General features: G+C 43.2%; 1 protein-coding gene across 2 annotated transcripts in view; it reads left to right on the top strand.

Annotated features, from left to right (window-relative positions):
* Positions 1-26,178, top strand: part of RELN (reelin) — a 443,910-nt gene that overhangs the window by 54,030 nt on the left and 363,702 nt on the right. For both annotated transcript variants that reach the window (XM_084787306.1, XM_084787305.1), the window contains exon 2: positions 7,396-7,506. In XM_084787306.1, coding sequence (XP_084643432.1) covers positions 7,396-7,506 — 111 coding nt within the window. The remainder of the gene's footprint in view (positions 1-7,395; positions 7,507-26,178) is intronic.

Below are 26,178 nucleotides of genomic sequence, written 5' to 3'. Positions count from 1 at the left end.
ATCAGACTGACTTCCTCAGGTAGATGGCTTCTGAGCTCACACCTGAAGGATGAGTGAGATTTGAAACAAAAGGTTCTAGGAAAAGCCAGGCTAGGTGAGCAGGCTGTTTAATAAGGCTCATTCTGCTGTGACTGGATCTGAGGGTGTTTTCCTCCGAAACACAGATGGCTCCCAGGAGGTACTGGTTATGGCAGTCACCTAGAGGCCTTTGAAAGCACAGTTCAAATGTAGGGTTCTGACTCTGGGTAGGAGGAAGCGTGAGACAGGGAACTCATCAACAAAGGCACCTTTGCTAGGAAGCAAATCACCATCAGGACATGGTGGATATTAGTGCGCTCATTATTTCAATCTTTAACAGTACTAGCAAGTTCAAAATTCTGCCTAAAATCTGTAATATGCTTAGTTTTTCCTATGCTGAAGGTTTCTAGTGCTATTCACAGCACCTCCATGTTGTAAAAAATACAAAAATTGTCTGCAAGGAGATAGGTATTTCCTAGGAAACAGTTTCCAATTTTTACCATAAAACCCTGCCAGGCTGCAGGTAGCACTAGCTCCTGTGGCAGAATGGTTTATGCAGGTGTGTACTTAAAGCCATCAATTGTGTCTGAAATGGATAATGGATAGGGTCATGTCTTGTAGTGTGATTCAGGTATAGTTATTTCAAAACAGTAAATAGTTATTTCTGTCTTATATTAGTCAGTCACCTTCATCAATGGATCAAATATTACAGGACCTATGACTGTTTTAAATTGTTGTGTTAACTCAGAGATTGAAATAAATTCACAAATATTATCCTCAGTTTCTTTTATCATGAGCCATATCAATGCTCCATATAATGTCTTCCCTGCCATTTATCAGGAATCACTTTTAGGCTTTCAAGATTATTTCACTTGTTTAGTTGGTGCAAAGTTGTGGCTGTAAACAATGAGCTAAAGAAATGAAAGTGGATCTTGAGGGGCGCATCCCAGAAAACTCCACGGGAGGAGAGTCAAGTCGGGATGCACAAGAGAGCAAGAGCCGCCTACGTGTACAGGCTGATGGATGCTCCTGGTGCAAAGGGATGGAGAGAGGGAGTGTCACCTCTGTAAGAACTGACCCCTGAAAAGAGGGAAGTGGTTAGGTGTCCTGGCGCACGCCTTTAATCCCAGCACTCAGGGAGGCAGAGGCAGGCACATTGCTGTGAGTTTGAGGCCAGCCTGGTCTACAAAGCAAGTCCAGCACAGGCAAGGCTACACAGAGAAACCCTGTCTCCGAAAATCAAAAACCCTCGCCCCCCCAAAAAGATAAAAAAAAAGATGGAGTGTGGAGTAGGGAGCCACTATAGAGACTGTAGCCAGAGCAGACTCCAAGAAGAGACAGTGCTTTATTTCTGTGTTTTCTTTTAGGACATCCTGGCAGATTAACCAGGGATTTCAAGTGGAGAAACAAGTGAAAGCATTCTTGTGGAGAGAGAGAGGGAGGGAGGGAGGGGAGCAGACTGATGGGAGGGAAGGGAGAGACAGACAGACAGAGACATACATAGAGACACACACAGAAGAGGGGCACGCGCGCGCGCGCGCACACACACACACACACACACACACACACACACACACACACACACACACACACGCACACGGGAAAAGGTGTCCACTCATTGCCTGTGTGGCCAATGCGGTGTTCCAGTGCAGAACATGTGGTTGCAGGCCTCCTGAAATTTCCTGTAAGATAATAGGAAATCCAAGCTGGATGCAATGGGGTTTTGTTGCTACTGCCTTTTGTTTTGTTTTGAAGAATGTTAGCATTTAATTAACCTGCCTGGGCACCTTCAAACCTCCAGGACACAGGCACCTCGGACACCCCTAATCTCTCCAGCTCTTCTGCTGAAGAATTTGGCCTTCATGTTGACAAGCTGCTTTAGAGCTCTCACTTCCTTGGAATTTAGCAGTAGCCTGATTGCACACTACTAGCCATGGGGGCAGCTCTACTCTTCACCTTTGCAGGCTTTGGCCCCATCTGCTCACTGACCAGTGTCCACAGTTTAGCCATTGACATCTGGGCAGTGGCTCCTCTTTAAGGGGAAGGCCTCATTCCAGCTTTTCCGGAGTCAACTGGATGATACTTGTGGAAGTTGATCCTACAGCGACACATGCCTCCAGCATTCCCACGGCCTCCTGGGTGCTTGCAGTGCTTATGGATGTGTCCAGGCTGTGGATCAGATGCCCCGGGTGCCTGTGGTCCTTACCCATGGGTCCAGGGCTGTGGACCAGATGCTCCCGGGTGCTTGAAGCGCTTACCCATGGGTCCGGGGCTGTGGACCAGATGCCTCGAGGTTTCTAGTCTTTCTCTTAGGAATCAGACCATTATTTTCTTTAGTAATGCACACTAATGTGTCTGGAATCAAGTGGCACAACTGATCAGAAAGAGGTCTGAAATTCCACAAGAGTTAGGGCAACATTTCCCGTTTCTTAAAAATAAGTATCAACTAACCAATCAGTCAATCTAGTAAGTAAGTAAATAATTTCACATCTGATTCTGCTCTCATCTGCTTGAAAAAAAGGAAAGAAATGCTTGTTTCAGACTGTCAATGGGGTAGCAATATTTTTGAAAGTAAAATGCATTTCCCCCCTGTAAACATACTTTAAATTCTCAGGTCTAGCTAACAGCAGAGTGAACACTCTGCACACGAGAACTTATGTATACATACATCAACCTGCTTTATTTATTTATTTATTTTTGCAAATGTTTTTGGTTAGCTTCTCTCTGCATTGCTTTGTCTCGTATTCTGAAAAAAATTTTACATATTTTAAAAAACCAGCTTTTCTCTGTCTCTCTCCCTGCCCGCCCCCCCGCCCCCATGTATATTTTCCAAATCGTATTCATCCGGCCCAAATCCTGAAGCAGAGAATTTATAGCGCAGTTCTCAGGAAACACGCTGAAGAGGAGACAGCCCCAAATTATTTTTTTGTGAATGAGCTGTTCACTAGTCATTCACTAAATATTTACTGAGCACTTAAAAGTGCTGTCACTTCATCGAGACACTCAAGATATTTTACTAAACACAACGCTACAGGTATTTGCTCTGACGGTTGCATTGTTCTACAGGGCAAAACTTAGAATAAATGTAATTAAAATGCTAGGAGTAGATTCATCAATACACTTTGTTACACAGTGATAATTATAGAAAAAAGAGGAGAAAAGTAGAGTCAACTAAGGGAGTCTGGGAGTCTGCGGGGGGCATGGGCAGGGTTGTCTACAGTTTCAGATAGTACAGCTAAGGCTTCACTGATAGCGTGGCATTTGAGGTGAAGCTTGAAGTGGGGCGGGAAGTGGACCTTCAGTTTCTGGAAGGAAAGAATACAAGGTGGCGATAGTGGCTGGCGCCATGGCTTCTGGGCCAGGAGGCCAGAGTGCTAGGATGGAAAGAGACAGCAGAGGTGAGAATGCAGAGGAAATCAAGGGCGATCAGGGGCTGCTGTGTAGGCCACTAATGCAAAGGCCTCTCCATCTCGCTGACCAAACCGAGGGGGAAGCTGTAAGGAGAGAGGCGCGGTCCACCAGCTGTGTGCTTTATGCTGAAAACGGTCTGCGGAGGTGACGGTCGAATGAAGAACTGATGAAACAATTCCGGCATGAGACTGTGCTTACTCAAAGCAGCAAGATATGTGGTCAGACTTGGAGTCTGATCCAAACGGAGCTGCCAGGATTGGCTGGTGGATGTGTGGTTGGCATCCAGGAGGAACATGATTCTAGAAGGGCTGAGATGTTTCAGGTCGGAATAGCCAGAAGGCCGGTGTTGGTGGGGGATGCAGGTGTTGCGTGTTGGTTACATGGAGGGCAAGATGTTGAGATACCTCTTGGGTATCCAAGTCAGGGTGTCGGCAGCAGCTTGTTGTGTATGTAGAGTTGGAAAGAAGGCCCAAGCTGGAGTTAGCAGTTGTCAGATTACAGATGGCATTTAAAGCTAAGAGACTTGGGGTCTTGTGTTTCTCAATAACTTCACTTTATTCACTTGGGGTTTAGAAATGATTTCTTACATTTGAGCACAGTCCGAAGGGGCTGGGCAGACCTCGGCTGCAGCACCCAAATGAATCACAAGCTTTTCAGGCAGTTCAAAGATGCCATGCTCTCAGGCCCTAAAGAACTATGCAGCGTGTGACACTGCCTATGGCTTGGATTCGTCCCTTGTGTTCTAATTGGGCAGGCACACCCATTCAGGACCAGTGCGGGATCTCAGAGGATGATAGAAAAAACGAGCTGTCACCCCTGGATCTTGTACTCAGCATTCCTCCAAGGGCTCATGTTTGTTTACACAAGCATGAAGTAGAAGCCGGAAACCTTATGGAGGGACAGCAGATACATAAGCGGAGATGCGTGCTGGTCTTGAGTTCACTTGCTCGCAGCCCTGACTAGCTGGGAGTATTCAGAGATGGGTTAGCTATGGGGCTCGGGGCAGATAGAGGGTCCTTGCACTTTGATGTGGGCTGTCTAAAAGCAGGATGCCTATACACTTCTGGAAAGGCAGACACTCAGGAGCTCTGTGCAGGATTCTGTTCTCAGTAAGAAAAGGCAAGGCTGTGTTCAGGGCTTGGGGAAGGGAAAGGAGGGAACTGGCATGATTATTTACTGCTTCATAGTATTGTGCTTGGAAGACAGAGCTCCATAGTAGATACAGCACCCAATTAAAGAATTAATTTCTGGTACACCTCACAGTCTCTTCCTTTTCATAATTGAGGAATGGAAGGCACGCCACTCCAGTCACTTACAGAGCAGCGTGGTGAGACCTGAAGCTCAGATTCAGCATTGCCTCCAATAGCAGGCACCCTCCCAGTTTCAGCATCTTGGCTACCGGGAACCAGAGCCAAAGTGTGAAGGAGAGCGGAAGAGCCCACAGCAGCCCGGCCATGCACGCTAAACATGCTTATTGCCTCTTTACTGCTTGCAGCGATGTGGAGTGAAGACAAGTAGGCAAATAAGAGTCCCAGGAGTCACTGCAGGCCGGTGCCACTTGCTGTGAAGGGTGACTTAAGACAATGTGAAAATCTGATGGCCAATAAGGGCAATGACAGGAAGGAATTGGGGAAAAAATAATAATCTTAGTCAAAAGACAGTCAGGCTTCTAATCTCAACCCTGTGGGAAAGTGAGGTAGGCATGCCACAAATTCAAGGGCTATGTGGAAACTTAATGAGATTTGGTTTCAGAATGTAAACAGAGGCTTGGGGGTAAAGCCTAACACGCTGGGGGCCTGAGTTGAATGCCCTGTCTGTCTGTCTGTCTGTTTGACTGTCTATGTGTATGTCTCTGTCTCTGTGTGTATATGTTTCTGTGTCTCTGTCTCTTCTCACTGATGTCGGGGAAATTGGCTTCGTCAACATCAAACATGAGGCTTTGGGCTGAACAAAACAGAGTCAGAGACCCCGAGGTTTTGGGACATTACCCTGCTGATAAGAATTCAGATTCCGAGATGAAGTGTTCTCCTAAGCCTGTGCAGGTACCGGATAGCAGAGGAGGCTGGGATACCCAGGCTTCGTCCCTTACCTACCTTTGCGCAGGACTCCTCCCAAGCAGCCTTTTCCACTTTCAGTGATGACAGTGTTACTGACTGCTGAGGTTTTGCTTTGTTTTTCCTTAATTGTCTTTCTGCAACACCTGGTAAAAGAGTTGTAAGATACTGGCCAACATGCTACTTTTGGGATCTGAGGGGGGAACAGATTAAAACAAAAGAGACAAACAGACCAAAAAAAAAAATGGACAAACGAAAAAATGGGAAAAACCAAATAAACTGTGTCCTGATAGTTTTAAGTCTCAACATAGCCTAGAATCATGTAGGAAGAAAATCTCAGTTGAAGAATTATTTAGGTCAAGTCAGCCTGTGGACATGTCTCTAGGGGTTATCTTAATCGACCTAATCTAGTGTGTGTGGCGTCCTGAACTGTGCAAGATTGAAGAAAGCTAGCTGAGCAGAGGCATAGACGGGCAAGTGACATGGCGGCTTTAGTCTCTCTCTGACTGTGGATAGGATGTGGCTAATGACTTGAGTTCCTGCCTTGCCTAACCCAACACGATGGGCTGTAACTTGGAGTTGCAAGTGCTCTCCCCCCGTGTTCCTCCTCATCCGAGTATCCTGTCATGGTGAGAGAAGGCAAAGAAGAACAAGAGTTAGAAGCATTTAGGTGATGGCACTGGTTCTGTTCCACAAACTGCTTATTTTTATGCTGGGATAATGGCGGTACCCACCTCACACGCACACTTTAAAGGGCAGCTAAACGAGATGCATGTAGATTGCTGAGTTGAGAGCCCAGATGAGTGATTTACATTCCAGCACTGAAATGTACTATTATTTTTTATTAGGAGATGGAAAAGCAATGTATTCCAACACCCAATGCCATTTGGGAGATGGCGTGGTATGAAGCTATTTTATTATACACGTGACTTGTTTGATGCTGTGTGATAAGAACGTTTCAGACCATTTATTTCTACTCACTGGATATCCTGGAGTTTCATTTAAACTGTCTCATCAGAGTTAATGTGACTGACCATTCTCCTTACTGCCGTCAGGCGGGATGACAGCCTTGATCTGTGCACTTCCAAAATAATATCATTACCTCCTCTGCTGCCTCCTCCAAATGCCATCATCTTTATCTTAGCAACGCCAGGCCAAAAGACACCATCATAGCAAGGAGGCGGGCATGACGTTTTTAGGGGGCTGGGGGAGAGCCTAACCCAGCAACATACAGACTTAACCTAGCCTTCCTCTTCAGAGGAACGTTCGGCTTTGTGGCCATGAAACCACGTGAACCCCTCTTGCAGATGCACAGCACACAGTGATGCCCTTTCTTGTCTGACTCTTCATGCAGATTAGTGCACCTTGTTGAGAAATGCCAGGGGACCCCTCTGTGAGGTGTGGGCCCGAGACAAGCATTACAGTGCGTTTCTCAGCTCGTCATTCAAGCGGGCAGGAGACTGTTTCCCAAAATACAGAATAATGTTTTTAAAAAGTGTTTTATCATAAATCTGGAAGCTTCAGTCATGCTTTGATGGCTTCCGGGGAGGGGAGGGGGGAGAGTCAGGATAGGGGAAGCAGTCAAGTCAATGGTATTTTCAGATTTTTAATGTAGTTAGGAAATATGCAAATGCATGCAAAAAGGTAGGACTATGTACTAAATTTAGCGCCGGCAATTATAAAATTATAAGCATTGAAGTTTTGAAGTCTTTGTTTCCTCTGCAATTTCATGTGTGTGTGCACGCACACGTGTGTGTGTGTGCGCGTGTATGTGTATATACCTGTACATGTACACTACAAACAGGGCAAAAATAACTGGCTAATTGGTTAATAGTCCTAATATTCCAGAGTGTACCTACCTGTTCACTCTCTCTGCATTACCTGACGTTTCTGTTCTCCTCCTGTGTTTCAGTTACAATTTCCACAAGCACCTTCTTTGACGGCTTGCTAGTGACGGGGCTGTACACTTCCACCAGCGTCCAGTCTTCTCAGAGTGTAGGAGGCGCCAGCGCCTTTGGATTCGGTAAGCATTCCTATAGAAGGACAGTGATTGTCAAGACTTCTTACTGTTTTGGTTTTGGAAATAATCAGTTTAAAAAGTATTCAGCTTTTGCTATTAGAGAGAAAATAATATGAAAGCGTGTGTGCACGTTTGTGCTTGAAGCCAGGTGCATCGATGTAAATGCTCAGTTAACCATGGTCTTGGTAGGGCATTTTCCTTTTCTAGATTTTCTTCTCTCTCTCTCTCTCTCTCTCTCTCTCTCTCTCTCTCTCTCTCTCTCTCTCTCTCTCTCTCTCCTCCTTCCTTTTTTTCCCCTTCCACTCCCTCTTTAGAACACATGGCTTCTTGACACGTATTTATTATACTTTTTTCTCCATCACCCTCCTCCATCACTGACCTCCCTTGCACCCCTCCAGCAGTTCTCCCGTTTGACTTTTTACCATGTATATTCCCCTGTGGTCTATTTCCTGCCTCTGTGAAGACGTTTTTCACCCACCTCAGATCTGCTCTATAGTTCTGTGCCTTGTACATAAACACACACATGTAAGTCCAGGTTCTGCATATTTAAGAAAACATAGTTATCTTTTTTTTTTTTCCTTTTTGAACCTGGCTTGTTTCACTAAACATAATGCTTTTTAAAAAATATTTATTTATTTATTTATTTATTTATTATGTATACAGTGTTCTTCCTGCATGTACATCTGTAGGCCAGAAGAGGGCATCAGATCACATTACAGATGGTTGTGAACCACCATGTGGTTCCTGGGAATTGAACTCAGGACCTTTGGAAGAGCAAGCGGCACTCTTAACCACTGAGCCGTCTCTCCAGCCCACATACTTTTTAGTTGCATCCATTTTTCCCAGATAGGTGGTGATTTCATTTTTATAGGCTGCACAGAATCCCAGGGTTTATATGTACCACTATTTCCCGTTCACCTCTTGACAGGCCTTTAGGCTGGTCCTGTTGCTGTGCTGTGAATAGTGCTGACGTCATCGTGGATGTACAGTATCTCAGTGGTGCGCTGACCCAGGGCCATCCTGATTTCTGCAGTGGCTTCATACGTTTATATTCCATCAACATCAAGTGATAGTCACCATTTCCCCACATCCTCACCAGGGAGTGAAAGCCTTTCTGTCCCTCTCTCTGTCTACCGCTGTGATTATACTGGGTCCTATGGGGTTTGTGTAAGTGTCTGGGTTTTGGACTCGGTGTGATAGAATTGACTTTGACATCCGCGTAACATTCAGTTTTCTTAAATAGCTCCTCCAATCTGGAGGTAAGTGAAAAGTTTCACAGTGTTTAATAAGGAAGCATTGCATAAAGTGAAGCCCAGCAGCATTTGTTAAGACAATTTAAATCTATGGGTGGTTATTAAAGAACATCACTTAATACTTAAATTACTTAAGGACAGTGTGTGTCCTTAAACCAGAGACCTGGCAGACTACTTCCATGGAGAGGCAGAAGGCTGCGTGGGGGTCACTGATCCCTGAGGATTCTCAATTTGGAAATATCTGATTTACTCATATGCTTCGGTCATGTCAACATGGGGTTAAATAGTCTTCAGAACATCAAAACCGCAACGTTAATATCTATTTACATAAGACAAAAATCATTGATCTTATGCTAAAATCATAAACTATAAAGTGCTTTCTCCACCAGTGTGGCAAAGACAGAAATATCAAAGGCCACCATGTGCTCATGTTATTTATTACATGAAAATTTTCTCTGCAAAAGCCTGTGGCCATCACTACTTTGCTTACCCAAGACAAGGTCCTGGCCTTGGAGTTTAAAGGAACAGAGAGCAAAGTCCACATGGATCTCAGGCTACTTCGTGGCCTGCAGCAGCGGCATCGACCACAGACAACAACATGGCCTCCAGTGGCATCACAGACCACAGTGGTCTCTGAGGAGGTCCAATCAAGAAAGTGAACCTTTCTTTATTTAATGCCTTCTTGTTGCCCAGAGCTGGGGTGATGCCACAGCCTGGTCTATAAATTCAGAGGCTGAGTCTGGGGGGGTCTGCATATGTTCCAGGCTGCTGCATACCTCTCCGAAGGCCGAAGGCTGCCAGCTTCTGACACTTACTTTGTTGTTGTTGTTTTGTTTGCTTTCTCCCCACCCCCACCCCAGAGACAGGGTTTCTCTGTGTAGCCTTGCCTGTCCTGGACTCCCTTTGTAGACAAGGCTGGCCTTGAACTCACAGCAATCCTCCTGCCTCTGCCTTCCAAGTGCTGGGATTATAGGTGTGTGCCACCATGCCCAGCCTGCTATTTACTTTTAAGTCTACTTCTAAAGCTAAACCGGAAATATTCTTCTTAGGCATAAATGGTCCATTTATTTAGCTCCACCCTTTTTGTGCTTTGCAGGGATGAAGGGTCAAGTTACAATCACATCTATAATTTGTGCAGAAACGTTACCATTTTATTATAGCAGAACCCGTAAGAGTGGCTGCCAGATTTAACTGATAAAAATTCAAGCCACCCGGTTCACTGTGAATTTTAGAATGATATTTATTTTTTGCATGCAGGTTTACATTCCAGGGTTCATCCTAGTAGAGTCAGTTTCAAGAGCTCTGGAGTTGTGCTTTGGTAACTTATAAAGCTCCTTAGATGATTCTTGTTATTTTAAAAAATTAATTAAAAATGTTTTTTTGTAGTCCCCATTAGCGTTCCAAGTTACTTTTCCCACCGCTGTGATAAAATATCCTTACAAAAGCAACTTGAGGGAGAAAGGGTTTGCAGTGGGTTATGATTGGAGGCTTTAGTCCATCACGAAGTCATCAGTAGTCAGGAAGAAGAAATAATGAGTGCTTGTGCTCAGCTGGCGTTCTGCAAGGACGATGCTGTCACTTTTAGGGTGGCCCTTCTCCCTCAGGCCACCTAGTCTAGATAGTGCCTCTCAGGTATGCCCCGGAGCCTGTCTCCTCCTCGGTGATGGTACGTTCCATCAAGTCGGCAATGTTAACCTCACGGACTCCCAGGGTGATTTGACTCCTGACAGTGCTCGTGACTTAGCCTTCCAAGCACTGGGAGTCAGTGTGAGTCACCAAGCTGGAATGAGACACTGCTGGGCCTTCTGATATATAGTGATACCATATATACACATATATGCATGTGTGTACACATATACACATTTATATGTATGGAGATACAAAATCTACAGTACATATGCATGTTTCTAGGATTACTTTAGATGGGGTGAATCAGAAACTGGGGTAGGGGTGCAGAGGGGGAACACGGTAGTCATTAAAAAAATAAGTGCCCTGGGTGATTTTAATTTCCACTTACCTAGTGCAAAGACAGATCATGGTCAAATGGCCACAACACAAATGTAATAGCAGGTAGAGGAAATTTATGAAATATGAAATTTAAGAGAATTTCTGTTTTGGCGTAGTTTAGAGATTATGGCAGGGTGGGGCTAAAGTGATATGGTGTTCATTGTTTGATGCAGAACAAAAGAGTTGCTGGGTGCATGATTTGTCATTAGTCTCTGGGTGTTTTGATGGGATGTTAAGCATGGCTTGCTTGGCATTTCTAACGTATCATAGGATTGGCCTGTGACATGTTTAACTAGCTGTGACAAATAAGGCAAAGGAAAGCATATAGTTGAGTTTAAATAGACATTCAGACAGCTTTTTTTCCTACCTAGAGTTAATTTTAATTGTATTAATTCCACAAAAGTTCCAGCCACTCTCTTGAATATCGAATGCATATAAAAACAGCCCAAATAGGGCCATAATTGTTCTTTGGATACTGTTATAGAAACATAATTCTACTAACGTAACTACAGCCTTTTATGCAAAAACCAGAATTCTTTAAATAAAATGCATGCCTCGCTGACCAAAAATAGACAAATGCCTAATAGCCAGAAATACATTAAAACAGCAGCTACGCAAAGATGGCAGTGTGCGCTGTGATGCCTGGTTTGAAATGCCTTGTTGTGCTTGTCAGCGTAAGAAAACGTGCTGCCCTGGGGAAGCGTGGTGCTTAATTATGGATTTCTCTTTGTGTATCCAGAAAAAAAAAAAAATAAGAAAAGCACTTCCCTCTTGTCTTTGCCTGTGAATTCCATCTCAATCATGTAAATCTTCAAGGCTTAGTGTGCTTGCTCAATGCAGGGATATTTGAATAGCCTCTCACATTAAAATTGTTCTTTTGCCAGGGCTGAAGTTTGTTTTACTCAATATTTAATATTCTGGCTCTAAAAGCTGGAGATTTTACTCAATTTTTGATATTCCAGCTCTGGCATCTGAAAAGCCGGATGTCGTATCTGATGCATTGCAACTACACGTGTGGTTAAGCCGTCTATAGACGCATCCTGCTCAGCCAACACATCTGCCATGCTTGTAGTTGTTCCTATTAAATGTCTAGAGTTCCCAGGATCTTTCACTACTGTCTCTTTCGGGGAGGTGTACGAACCAGCCACCTAATAATTTAAATTATAAAACTTTAAAAATGGTTAAGATTTGCTGGAATCCAAGCTTTGGGGGTTGGGGGGTGCGGCTCTAGAGAACAGATCCCGAAGTATGTTCTTTTTAGATTTTTTTTTTCTCTCTTAAGCATTCTTTCAATCATATTTTAATGGATATTAACTGATGAATATAAATTAGCTTCAATGCTAATTTTAAAATATTAGCATTGGCTAGGCCCAGGGGTGTCAGGACGTATAGAGACAACACCAAGGGCCACACCACCCTTGCCAGGCTGGGTGCTGCAGGAAGCAAGCAAGTAGTTGGTGGGGTGATGGGAGGCAAAGAAGCCAGCAAATAGGTAGCTGAGAGATGGAAGAGGAAGAGAGCCCAGCGGTATGTGTGCTGTGAAGAGAGGTGGAACTGGAGATGGGAAGGTGGTGAAGAACAGCCTGATGGGAGTGGTCTGTGCTGCCACGTGAGGACATGGAGAAGTCCCAGCCCATGCTGTCACCCAGAGCTGTGTCTAGATCTGTAGCCATGCAGCAGCAGGCAGGGGTCTGTGTGAATATCTGTTGCCCCATGTTGCCACCAAAGGACTGGGCAGATGGCCCTGGTCTGGGCTTCCTCCTGGGGCCAGGTAGATGTCTTAAGGCTGTGCGGTGCTGGCTCCATCCCTTACTAGGGAGGTATGGGAGAGCTGGCCCTGCCCCTCACCTGGGCAAAGGGGTGTGAGTACAGGAGAGCTGGTAAGCAGACCAACTCAGTCACCACCCAGACCCAGATCCATGGCTGTGAGTTGGCCCTACTGCAACATCTACTCTGTCTATGAACAGCTGGAACCTGTGAAAGGGCCGGTCGTGCAAAGCCAAAGCTACTGGATCTCCATGGCAGAGGGCAACGACAGGACAGCTGAGAGGAGTCCAGGAGAGGACCCAATATTGATGGTGTAGCAGGAGCCGGAGGCCTCAAACCACACCAATGGCTCATTGCAATGAACATTTCCAAGTAAAGATGTGTGGACAAAAGGGTATATTGTGAGACACACTGAAGCTTCTGTAAGGAGATGTTTTGTTTTGTTTTGTTTTGTTTAGGGGAGGAGATTGCAAGGGCAGAGGGTGGATATGGAGGAACAAGGAGATAAGTGAGATTAGGGTGCATGATGTGAAATTCATAAAGAATCAGTAGAAATCTGTTAAAACATTGGCATTAAAAGTTCTTAACTTCAGCCAGGCAACGGTAGTGCACAGCTTTAATCCCAGCACTTGAGCAGCAGAGGCAGGCAGATCTCTGAGTTCAAGGCTAGCCTGGTCTACAGAGCAAGTTCCAGAATATCCAGGGCTACACAGAGACTTTATCTTAAACAAACAAACAAACAAAAAAACCCAAAAAACCCAAAATGCTTTTAACTTCATTGTTTGACCTTTATGGTCTTTTGATACTAAGGTCTATTTACAAAATAAAATATCTGTTTTAAGACAAACTTTCGATCTCTTGCATCAGTCTCTGGTTCATATAAACATGTTCACACAAAATCATTAGTGGATTTAGATTTGATGCCAAGGTTCATCTTGCTACCATGCAGATTTTGATTCCTGTTAAGGACAGAAGGGTTTGCTAAGCTGACTTCTGCTTCTGCTTCATGATAGGTCTAAGCATAGCCCTGTATAACTCTCCAAATTTCCCCTAGGAAGCCCTTCCTCCTTCAACTATTAGGTGATGCCATCAGTCTGTCCAAGCCGTTCTGTCTGGCTCTGTGAACCACAAAAATTGTGGATACAGACACGTACTTAGGGCTTATTATTTACCTATAAAAATAAAACAGCCACTGGCAATTTCATTAGGTAGTGCTGTGTGTGGTGGGCATATTCACTTACTAGCCTCAATTAAGGTAATACTTTACTGAGAAAGATCTGGGTTTTTTTTTTTTATCTGTGTTTTTATAAAGAGATGCAAAATAAATGTAACATAAACATCATTGTGCAATCCAAAGGCATGACCTTTTATTGGGTATGGTAAATGACCTGTAATTAATAAGAAAACTAGGTTAATTAAATAAATTAGTCAGTTGAACGAGAAACAGAAGTGACAAGGGACAGCACCACAATTAATTTTCCTACTTGCTGGATATTAGTCCAATCATGGCTTTATTCATTACATTTGGGTATGGTAGTGGCTCTTACCATCATTAAGAAAAATGAACCTTATCTGGTTAGTTTGACACATCACAAAGAATTCAGAGATATTTCCCAACTCCTAAATAACCTGAAACTCATTTGCCACAGCGTGGGTATGATAAATTTAAGTGAAGTAATTAATCAACACGTTGCCAGTTCAGACGAATAAGGGCATAGAATTGAGCTCCAGTGGACGGGTCAAGAAAAGCAGGGGTAACTTCTTATATGGTCTTGGGTGTGTGGCAACTCAGCTGTCCTACCATTAGTTTTTGTTTGTTTGCTTGCTTGCTTGCTTGCTAACTTAGGTGACATGTTCACCTTCCACATTACACAAATCCAGGTGTTTGCATTTGAAAAATTAGAATAATAGAGTGGCCCACTCCACACAATTATTGTGTAGACTAATTAAGATCATCCATTCAAGTGCCTACTATATATTCCATGCTCAAAGTATGCATTATTTAAAGACTATTAGAAGTGAGGATTATGCCTTTGAGAAAGGCGGTAGATGTTGACTGTAACTGGGTGTTTTTTTTACCTGGAGAATTTGCAGCGGGAATGGACCACAAAGGGAGCGGGCCTCACCCCAGCAATGTACAGGCCAGGAAGGTCAAGTGGCATCTGTGACACAAGGCAGAGCTACTGTGAGGACTTAAGCCAGATGTTCTGGCATAGTAACCAACTCTTAGATGCTCTTAAAGAATAGAACCCAGGAGCTGACAGATGGCTAAGTTGAGTAAAGGCCCCTGTCTCTAAACCTGACAGCCTGAGTTCCAGCTCCAGGATTTACATGGAGGAAAGAGATAACTGAGTTTTACAAATTGTCCTCTGAGTACCACATACACTGCAGCACATGCTTGCTCCCAAACACACAATGTATGTATGTATGTATGTACTACATAATAAAAGCCAGAATCTGCATATTATACAGGTATCATTTTAAAATATACACTTTACTGCTTTCCAGTGATTTTTGTAGTTGATACGCTATCTGAGTCATCCGTAATAACCCAGCAGAAGCATGTGTCCACTGCCACACTCTCCAGTGTTGCCTCCTTTTGTCGCTGGCAACCATCCGGCTTCCTATGCATCTGGACTTGCTTATCTGGATGGTTATTATAAATGGAATTATATAGTACATTGCCTTTTTGGGGGGAGGGGCTTGGAGTCTTTTCCTTAGGATAATGTTTTCAAAGTTCATCACATTGCCATACGAATCAGTGTATCATTCCTTTTTTATGGGTGACTAATATTCTATTATATGCACACACACACACACACACACACACACACACATATATATTTTAGTATGTGGATGTGTGGAGGTTACTACTCTTAAAGTGGTATGAATTTATAAAAAAAAAAAAAGGCCAGAATGAAAACATCTAAAGGAATTACAAAACATTAGTGTCATCAGAGTCCTTCAATACTTACCAGTGGCCCTGTGGCCCCTGTAGATGATGCTTAATTAGCATATGAGATGACTCCTTTATCATTTTCCCTCCCCTCCTGCCATTTGATAGCCTAATGTAGTATGTTTCAACCTCAGCCCTGTGGCCCCAGTGCACACCATGAGATAAACAAGCCAGGCTAATCCAGGCAAGCTTATCAGCACAGGGGTTTGAACCGGAGACTCATTAGCCACAGTGCAGCTCCTCAAAGCCGGATATAAGGGGCATTTGTGCTGTTTGGATAAATACCACGTGACCCTTCAGGACCTCCATCCCAACTCACACACTCACCTCTTCCTCTCCAACCTCACCTCCATAGAACCTTCTGCTAGTTCCTCTTAACTCTCTTTTCTGACTTCTACTGCCACCTCCAATAACACCTTGGGCTTATGTACTTAAAACTGACAGGGGGAGGGGCGGGAAGATGCTGCACTCAGCACAGTGCTTACTTTGTAAACACTAGGGCCTGATCTCCATCCTCAGAACCCAAATAGAAAGGCTAGGTGGGGTGGCAGGAGCTTGTCATCTGGGCCCTGCAGAGCTGGGATGGGAGGATGCTGGGCCTTGCCGGCCAGCCAGACCAGCCCACTTCACAAGCTGAAGGCTAGCTTTTGAGAGGGGACCATTCCTGAGGAGCAGTACCCAAGGCTGCTTCTGGCTGCTGTGCACACGTGAATCAGAACATTTACCAATGAACAAAGGGGAGAAGTTTTGGGAGCTTTCTAAATCTGCATAGATTTAGAACACATATGTACACAGGTGTTCATACATCTACAGTTGCCGTGCTCTCTAACCCATCACCTGCCCAGCTTCCATTGTGCTTCTCTCTTTTCTACCCTAGAGCTGGCAGGCACTGGGGCTGGCAGGTCTAGTGGGTAGCTGCCATGTGAAAAAACAAGGAGACACAGTGAACTTCACACGGGGCCTTCAATCCTACCCCGTCTCTTGGATAGGCCGGGATCAATGCCCCATTATAGTCATGGCTGTTTCATCCCTTATTTCCTCTCAGAAATGACAACTCTGTAGTTCTTTAGAAATATGCTAAAATAGTTGCTATTTTTAAAATCATGTGTATGTATACGTGTGACGTGTATGAGTGTAGGCACATGGCACAGTACCTGTATGGAGATCAGGGGACATCCTTGGGTGTTATCCCTTAATTCCCATCTTTTTTGAGGTGGGTTCTCTGTTGTTGTTGGTTGCTATGCATGCCAAGCATTGAATGTCTTGTCTTTGCCTCCCAACTCCCTGTGGTCACACTGGGATCACAGAGCTATATGATGGTGCCACCTCCCTGTGGTCACACTGGAATCACACACCTGCATCATGGTGCCATCGCCCTGTAGTCACACTGGGATCACAGAGCTATATGATGGTGCCACCTCCCTGTGGTCACACTGGGATCACAGACCTGCATCCTGGTGCCATCGCCCTGTGGTCACACTGGGATCACAGACCTGCATCATGATGTCACCCCCCTTAGTCACACTGTGATCACAGAGCTGCATTATGGTGCCACCTCCTTATGGTTGCACTGGGATACCAAAGCTGCATCATGCATGGTGCCACTTCCCTGTAGTCACACTGAGATCACAGACCTGCATCATGGTGCCATCACCCTGTGGTCACACTGGGATCACAGACCTGCATCATGATGTCACCTCCCTTAGTCACACTGGGATCACAGAGCTGCATCTGGTGCCATTGCCCTGTGGTCACACTGTGATCACAGTCCTGTATCATGATGTTACCTCCCTTAGTCACACTGGGATCACAGACCTGCATCATGGTGCCGCCTCCCTGTGGTCACACTGGGATCACATGCCTGCATCATGGTGCCATCACCCTGTGGTCACACTGGAATCACAGAGCTGCATCTGGTGCCACCTCCCTGTGGTCACACTAGGATCATGACCTGCATCATGAAGCCATAAGTTACGGGAGTTCAAACTCAGGTTCTCAGATACAACAAACACTTTACCTACCAAACTGTCTCCTCAATCCTATATTCTAAGACTGTAATAAGTAGATGATTAAGGAACATTTTTCAAATACAGGTACAGTTTCTGGCTTCAATGTCAGCACCTTTCCCATGTTGTGGCTCACTTAGCTGACACTGAAAATGTTAGGAAGACACTTGTTTTATTTTAGGCAAAATGTTACACTCTAGATAGAATTTGTCCATTTCCTGATTCCTTAAATATTTGGACATTCTACTTTTATTTATATTTAATAATACCTAATGCTTTGGATAGTCTATAGATGATTTTAAAAAATCTCACTCTGAGGTATGTATACCTAGAAACGGTCAGTGGGACGTTGGAATATAGCCATGAAATGGACAATTCTTCTAGGTCTTCATTTCTGCTCAAAGGAATATGCTCAGTATTGGAGTAAATGACTTTCCTAGGAATAGAATAAAGAATTATACATTTCATAGCAGGTTATGGTAGAACTTGCCACTATGTAAGTTATGATTTTTACATTTTAATAGTGTCTACTAGTAATTAAAAATTTACAAATTATGTCTTTTCCTTGGCATGCTAAATCCTGGTTTCTGTTAGGACACTGTTTTCAGGCCCCCTTGATGACATGGAGAGTAGGCAAAGGAAGGACAGTGGCTTGCCCTGGCATGCCTTCTTATGTGCCACAGATTTTAAGAAATCTTAAAATATCATAAGAAAAAAATATCACAAGAACAATTGTTGAAAAATCATTTCAAAAAAATTTTTACATTATTTGTCATTGTATAAATGCAAATTTGAAATAGTTTTTTTTTCTAAAATAGTAGTAATTGTTAAAAACATCGAGGAATCTCAGTACCTCGCTGACAAGAGAAGCTTACGCCAAACTGCCCGTTCTCAGGGGCGGCGGCTCTAAGTACACGCTCTAGGGGACAGACTTAACGGGCTGACTCTGACCTTGCTGCCTGTCTCACCTGTAATGTTGTGTTTGCTCTTGGGGTTACCCATTCCCTGTTTAACAAATGTATGTTCTAAGCTGTTTACTAGTCTAGTTGGTGTGGAGCCTGGGAGAATTTAGTCCTCATAAAAATGAGGCGGCTTTATTCAGAGCATCAGACAGTTTATACCGAGGGTTAATAAAAATCGCATGAATAAAGTGTACAAGCAGAGGGACAGGCCGCACATGGCAAAAACGTGTTTTTCAGGAGAGACACCTAAGCACTTAATTGAGTCTGCTACACCTTTGATGAGCACAAACGTACAGCCCAAGAACAATTCCGTGTTCTGAAGAAACTGAGGTCACAAGGCTCTTTTTCTAGAAATTTTCTCACAAACACTCAGAATTCTCACATGAGTCCGTTCTTGAGCAGTGTTCCCATATCTCTCCCCCTTATTTTTACATAGCAGGATAGGCTTGAAATATTGTAATAAATATAATTGTCATCTGATGCCTGAGTATCCTATAAATGAGAAAATTATAATGTTAGAGCAGTGAAAGCAGTGTGTTATAAGCTCATCACATTGTTATAGTGATGAGAAGAACCAAGACCTAGAGAATAGCCTGAAAAGAGACCCGCACAATTAGTAGTTCTGGTGCCTTGTGGAACATTGCCTTCAGCAGGAACACAGATGTTTTAATGGCCTATGCAAATAGGAAATCCCAAGGGGGGAAAAATAACTGCAGCCCCTTCTCCAGATAAACGAATGAATCTGTTATGGTACTGAGATCAGTCATAAGCACAGTTATTTGTAGGGATGAATCAGCTGAATCCATCCAGTCTACAGGTGCAAGCAGAGGAGGAACAGAACGCCTATTCAGAGGCACTTGCTCCAGATGCATAGGTCAGAGCAGACAACACCACTAAAAGGAGGTTCTGGGGGGGGGGGGACAGGGCTCTGTGTGTTTTGTAGGATACCTTCTCTCTTGGTGCACAGGGCCTTAACTTGGCCCGGGTGGGCAGACTTGACTTCTGGTGACATGGTCAATATCTCCTTTTGCCCTTTAGCTGGAGGTTTGCTATCTTCATGGTGACTTCCACTGTCTCCTTGCCGTCTGAAGGTGTTCTTGATGGTCTGGGGATGGAGGAGCCCAGGAGGAATCCATAAAACCTCAGTGGATTCACCTTCAGTGACACACATAACCCTTGCCACCTTCCTCCGGAGAAGTAAAATTAGAGCAGGTTAATGTATCTGCTGCTTATTTCCTTCTGCAGGAAAACCACAGAGGTTAGAGTGTGCATGAGTATAAGTCTATGGTTGGAAATACTTCTACAGCATAAGCGGTAGCTGAAAATGAAATTTAAGGGTGTATGGATTAGCCGTGCAGATGACTCAAAGCAGCCACTTCCACCTGTTGGCCTGAGGAAAAGGAAGTATTAATAAATTGATAAATATCTGGCCCCACAATTCCCTCCTGTGCCATTAGATGAGCCAGCAATAAAATAAGTGTCTGCCTACAATGGGAGAAGGTTGTATAATTTTTGTAATTACAAATTCAGCCCATATGAAAAAACTCCCATAGCTTACCAGCTGGATAATGATTTTTCTATCCTGCCAAGGTAATCTGCAAATGGAATTTAAAAGTCCATAGAGCTCTATACCATTCATAAAGACCGACTGTTAGCTAAGGGGGCGATAATGCAGCAAAGATAAACCTATATGATTGTTGACGTTGGGCCCTCCCCTGATTTGCTAATTAGCAGGAGGAGAAAGTAAACAATTAGTATTTTCTGATCCTTACTGTCTGAATAGATTCATTCCAAAGTTTATTCTCCTGTGTTATAGCACTTATAGGAAACACTTTAGTGAAAAAAATAAAAAGTTTAAAGACAGTGAAAGATCCATTTAATACTCACAAATGCTCTTCTAGTGTGGATTCAAATAACTGTACTTTTGTTGTTGTTGTTGGTGGTGGTGGTGGTGGTGGTCTGGTTTTTCAAGACAGGGTTTCTCTGTGTAGCGCTGGCTGTCCTGGGATTCACTCTCTAGACCAATCCAGCTTAAGGTCAGAGATCCGCCTGCCTCCGCCTCCAAAGTGGTGGGTTTAAAGGTGTGCGCCACCGCCCAGCTATAGTTTTTTTCCTTGCCTTTCAAGATAATATGCAATGACTGTGCAATGCCCTCTCCTTCTAGAGTTTTAAATAAATTGGTTAGTGCATAATTACAAATGCCTCAAGCCATGTTTCAGATCCTCTTCAGACAATGGAGGATGTGCATGTGACGGAGGCTCCAGCAAGGAGGCTGAGGGAGTTGTCACCCACATAGTTGGTGTTTTCACTTTTGATTTTGCCTAAATGGGGAAAATATCTTTTTTTTTTTTGTTTCTTTCACCAATTTCAAGGTTTGATCATCCAGTTTATATTCATTTAATAAATTAGCCATCCCTTCCTCATGCTTACTACCCTCCTTATCTTAATTATTTGATAACAGTCCAAATTGATGCCCAAGTAGCCCACAATTGAATGGAGGTCTTTTTCCTTGTTTATATGCTTTCCCAATATTATTTTGAACTCTGCTCCGTACTTGATCTACTTCTTCTGGAAAGCAGGGAGTATAATCACTAACAGCTGGAAAGCCGTCTGGCGTCTGTGGGTTCTGTACTTGTGCCCCTCCTTTCTTTAAAGAAGGATGTGCAAGCTGGACACAAGGCAAGCCTTCCCGAGGTTCTGCCAACCATCCTCCCTCGCCTCCTCCTCCGAGGTCCTCACTCTCTTACTTCATAAGCTGACTTCCGGTCCCTGCTCAGGTGCCACTTGTTTGCTGCTCTTAGTTGGCAGCCGGACCAGGAAGAATGGAGCCTGAAAATGAGGTGGACTGCAGTCTCATGCAATAGCCAACTTTATTCAGAGCGTCAGGCAGTTTATACTCCGAGAATTAAGAAGAATCACATGACTAAAGTGTATGGTCACAAGGAGAGGCTACCCGGGGCAAGTACGTGTTTTTTCATAGAGACTTCATGGAACCCGTTACACCTGGGAGGAACGCGGAAACACAGCCCAAGAACAGTTCTTCGTTCTGAAGAAACTGAGGTCACAAGACTTGTTTTCATGAAGTTTTCTCACAAGCACTCAGCACTCGCCTCGCACGACTTCGTTCCTGGGCTGTGTTCTGACAGTAAATGACTTAAAAATGCTGTTGGATAAATGTAGCTACTTGTTTCCTAGCAGTTCAGTCTAAGGAAAGTAGGAGACTTTATAATGCTATTCATTCCTAGAGATAATTCTAGAATTATCTTTGAAATACGTATGGGGTGTGTGTGAAAGTAAACCCTTGGCATCAACTAGGGAATATTTCTGGATGCAATATTAGAATTTGAGAATACAGGAGTGTAATAAAGCCACCTCACCAAACGAGGGTCTGCTTACTGTCCTGTCTCCTGTTTGTAAGTTTTTATTCATCCCTTTTATGCTAAATTTTGCATTTAGCCAAACAGAACAGACATGTAGGCTGTTCTCTGAGGCAAGCGCACAGCTAAATTACTGTTTTCAGGTCTTGGAGTGTCTGAGTGGAAAGATACTTGTTAATGTGGGAGTTGCCATTTTGGAAAACAGAATAGCAGAAATTGTTAATATCTTGGTTAAAGTTCAGATGGTGTCGCCCCGCCTACTTCTCTTCCTACATGGTTTCATACATCAGAACCATGTTGTTGCTATTATCTAGTTAATTGTGTTATTTCTGGTCCTCTTGTAGCAATGTTTCTCTCCGCAACAACTCTGGTAAATAACAGATTAAAGGTGAAATAAATGTGCCTGTCAGAGATGGCACCCAGAAAGGCACTTTGTTGATCCTTTATCTTCATTATAAAAGAGTTATTTGCATCATGAGAAGAATCTTTTTAATCCTGAACAAACTGATGGCATTTCTAGCAATCACAACAAAAGCAGAAAAATCTGTTCCTAATAAAAGAAGAAGAATTTAGCTGGGTTTTTTGTTGTTGTTGTTGTTGTTGTTGTTTTCTGCCTCTGGAGAAAAGGGCTGATGACCAGGTCTAGGAAGATTGTGAGGCTGATGAAAGTTGAACCTGCCCACCCTGCCTGGTCCTGGTTCTTTCTTCCTCCTTGTCTCCTTTACAGTGAGACACTGGTATCTGTCATAGCTTACAGTGGGCTTTAACGGGCTGTGTGAACAGTAGCTTTCCCCACACCATGTTTCTTGTGATATATTCATAGGTCCTATGTAGGGAAAAGGTGATCACTGCTTTTAAAAGCTTGGGATATTCTAGGTTAATCACTCAAGTAGTATTCCTTTAATACGTTTTTGTTTTGAAAAATAACCCCATGAGGTAAAATTCACTGTTCTATCTCCAATTCAGTGGTTCTTGACCTAACCGTTGTTATATAATCATCACAACTAGCTTGAAAACATTACAGTAATTCTAGGAAGGAATCTAACAGTACCCCTAATGGGCAGTTCCTCAGCATCCCAGACCTCAGATCTTGGCAACCATTAGTCTATTTTCTGCTTCTGAATTTGCTTAATCTGGACAGTCATGTAAATTTCATGCAGATGTTTTTTTACGAGTGATTGATTCACTCACATGCTTTCAAGGCTCATCTACATTGACCATTATTTAAGTACTTCATTTTTACTTACGACTGGATGATATTTCATCCTTGAATATTCCATATTTATCTATCCAGTCTGTTAATGGATGTGTTTAATTGGTGTGAATAATTCCTATGAACCTTCATGTACAAGTATTTGTTCTATGAACATATGTTTTGAATTATGTATGGCTGGGATTGAACTGTTGGGTCGTACAGTAATTTTGCTTTATTTTAAAGAACTTTCCAGCTGTTTTCTATATCAATTACATCCTGTTTATTAAAAACAACAACTGTAGCTGTTGCCTATAGCAACTGCATCTCTTTACATTTCCACCGGCACTGTGTCCTTGCAGTTGCAGCTTGCCCACATCTTGGCCAGCACTTGTGTTCTCTGGGTTTTGGTTTGATTTGGCTTTTAATTACTGCTGTTTCATAGCTGTGGACTGAGATCTTGCTGTGCTTGGTTTCGTTTTGTTAAAGATGTGAGACTTGAGGTCACCTACTTGTCTTTGAAGAAAAACCTATTCAGGTTCACAAGACACTTTTCAATTTGTCCTCTTACTAACGACTACCAGCATGAACCTATTTTATCTCCCCCAAAGGTATTTGTTTATAACATGCAGAACTAGTTTTTTTTTCCATGAAACAACGTGTAAAGCACTCTTTTAGTCCTTGGACTGTAGGGATGACTCAATAATAGAATGTTAATAATTTTCTTCTCTGTTTTTGGGTTTCTGAACAGCTAAGAACTGTGCATATAATATAATAAAATTTAAAACTACAGAGGTGAAGAAACCATTCAAGGTGGGGATAAAGAGGCTTCTAGCCTTTACACAACCAAATGAGCAGCCAGTGCCCAGGGCAGCAGGAGAGTCTCAAAAGCACAGACAGTAACACAAATGCCCAACACATGAGTGAATATTCAGATTTCCAACAAAATGCATAATTAAAATAGTATTAGATGTAATTTTAAAATTACCATGAGTGATTAAAATTATGTGTACTTCACATGACTGCCAGTGCTAGGAAACAGGTGTTTTGCTTTTTTGCTGATCTGAGTATATTGGTTTTATATACAGACAAACAATTTAGATCATGTAAACATGTTGTTAGAATGTTCAAGTACTTTACTTTGGAGTATCTCTTGTAAATTTAAGCAGAACAAAAAATATTGATGTTTTTATTCCTTGTCGAGGCATTATTATGATAGGACAGATTTAAAATGCACAATAATAGAGGGATGATCAAATAAGCACTAAGGGGAAAACTACACTGCCATGAAATTTTGTTTTTAACAACAGCTAATTGACTGAGGAAATGATTTTAGAATGTAACTGAGAGAAAAAGGCAAACACACTAGATCCCCAACATACAGAAGCAATGACTCTTTGGAAGCCTGGGAATCGTAGTGCTGTTGGTTTGATTGTTGGACACTGAATGCATGTGTCTGGTTACACTGTACCCCATGAAGATACAAAAGTCTGATTCAGGAAAACACAGAGGGGTATGGGAGCTCACTCTGCTTCAGCAAACACTTGCCAAGTCTCCTTTGAACTCACCCACCAAAGAGCTGGAGAAAGCCTGCTGTCTGGGATGGCCAGAAGTGGCCAGACATGCACATTGTTGGTTTTCCACGAATAGCTAAACATTGTTTAATCCACTTGTTTAAAGTGGTCAGTCCGGTGAGGATGAGCAGGCTGGCGGAGTGCTCTTGCAGGCTTCGTAGTAAACAGAAGGACTAGGTAATAGGTTGAAAAGCCAGCCGAGTGTTCTTTAAACACAAGTGTTCTCACTGGGCTCTGTGATTGTTTCGTCCTGTTTTCCTTAAGCCACACTTGGAATCCTGACCTTAAAAGAGAGCAAGAAGAACACACACACACACTCATGGAGTCTAAATCAGTGGTTCTCAACCTTCCTAATGCTTCGACCCTTTAATACAGTTCCTCATGCTCTGATGACCCCCCACCCAACCGCAACCATAAAATCATTTTCATTGCTATTTCATAACTGTAGTTTTGCTGATGTTGTGAATTGTAATATAAGTATCTGACACTCCGGGTGTCCTATATGTGCCCCCTGTGAGGGTGGCACCACGCAGGTTGAGAACAGCTGGAGGAAAAGATTTCAGACTTCATGATATTTACTTTGCAATATTTAACAGGTTCCGTTTCCACTGTACTTCAAAAGCAGCACTTCTTTTGTGTGTACATGTTTTGCATACATATTTGTTCATATGCAGATGTGTATATGTGTTACTTACTTCCTTTCATCAAGTGAGTCTGGGACATTCTATGAGTCTGTATGCAAACAACTCTTAGGGCTAGGCATTTTCCACTAGTTCTCTGAAGTTATGTTAGGAGCGAGTGAAATTTTTAAATTAAATAAACAGATTTGGAGTATGAGCCATATAAACAAAAATAGCCTCTCAGACTACTAGAGCACAAAGTGAACGCCAAGGGCTTGGGACTCCTCCCCTGTGCACAAGGCTGAGGACACCAAGTGAACGGGTAAAATAAATGTTTTGTGTGGGGGCGGGGGTATACCCTATGCTTATGTGTGAGTACTCCTCTAAGAAGCTGATATTCTTAAATTTTTTTTATTTATTTTTATGGACATGGGTGTTTTGCTCACATGTGTGTCTGTGTACCACGTTAGTGCCCAGTGACCATGAAGGCCAGAAGAGATCACTCGATATCCTGGGTTTAGAGCTACAGAAGGTTGTGGGCCACTGTGTGGATGTTGGAAATTGAACCTGGGTCCTCAGAAAGAGACTCTTGTGCTTTTAACTAATAAGCCATTTCTCTCTCTGTGTGTGTGTGTGGAGTGTATATGCTGTGGAGTGTATATGCAGCTGTGTGCACACACCTGATGGATATCACATGTGCTGTGTAGGCAAAAGGATGGTGTAAATTCCTGTCAAAATATGTATTTTCATAATCCCAGAAGGTCTCTCATGGCCCTCTCCCATTGGTTCCCATCTCTTCCCAGAGGCAGATGCTGGCTTGATTTTAATCTACAATATATTCTGGATTAAGTACATTAGTACTTTTTTATGCACAATTCTGAGCCATTTGCTTTTGAGATCTGTCCATGTTGCATGTAGCAGTAGTTTGTACCATTTTGTTGCTGGGTTGACCTTTTGTTTT

Source organism: Acomys minous (assembly GCF_964271855.1).
Source record: "Acomys minous genome assembly, chromosome: 6".
NCBI classification, from domain to species: Eukaryota; Metazoa; Chordata; class Mammalia; order Rodentia; family Muridae; genus Acomys; species Acomys minous.
This window is presented reverse-complemented; position numbering and strand designations above follow the sequence as displayed.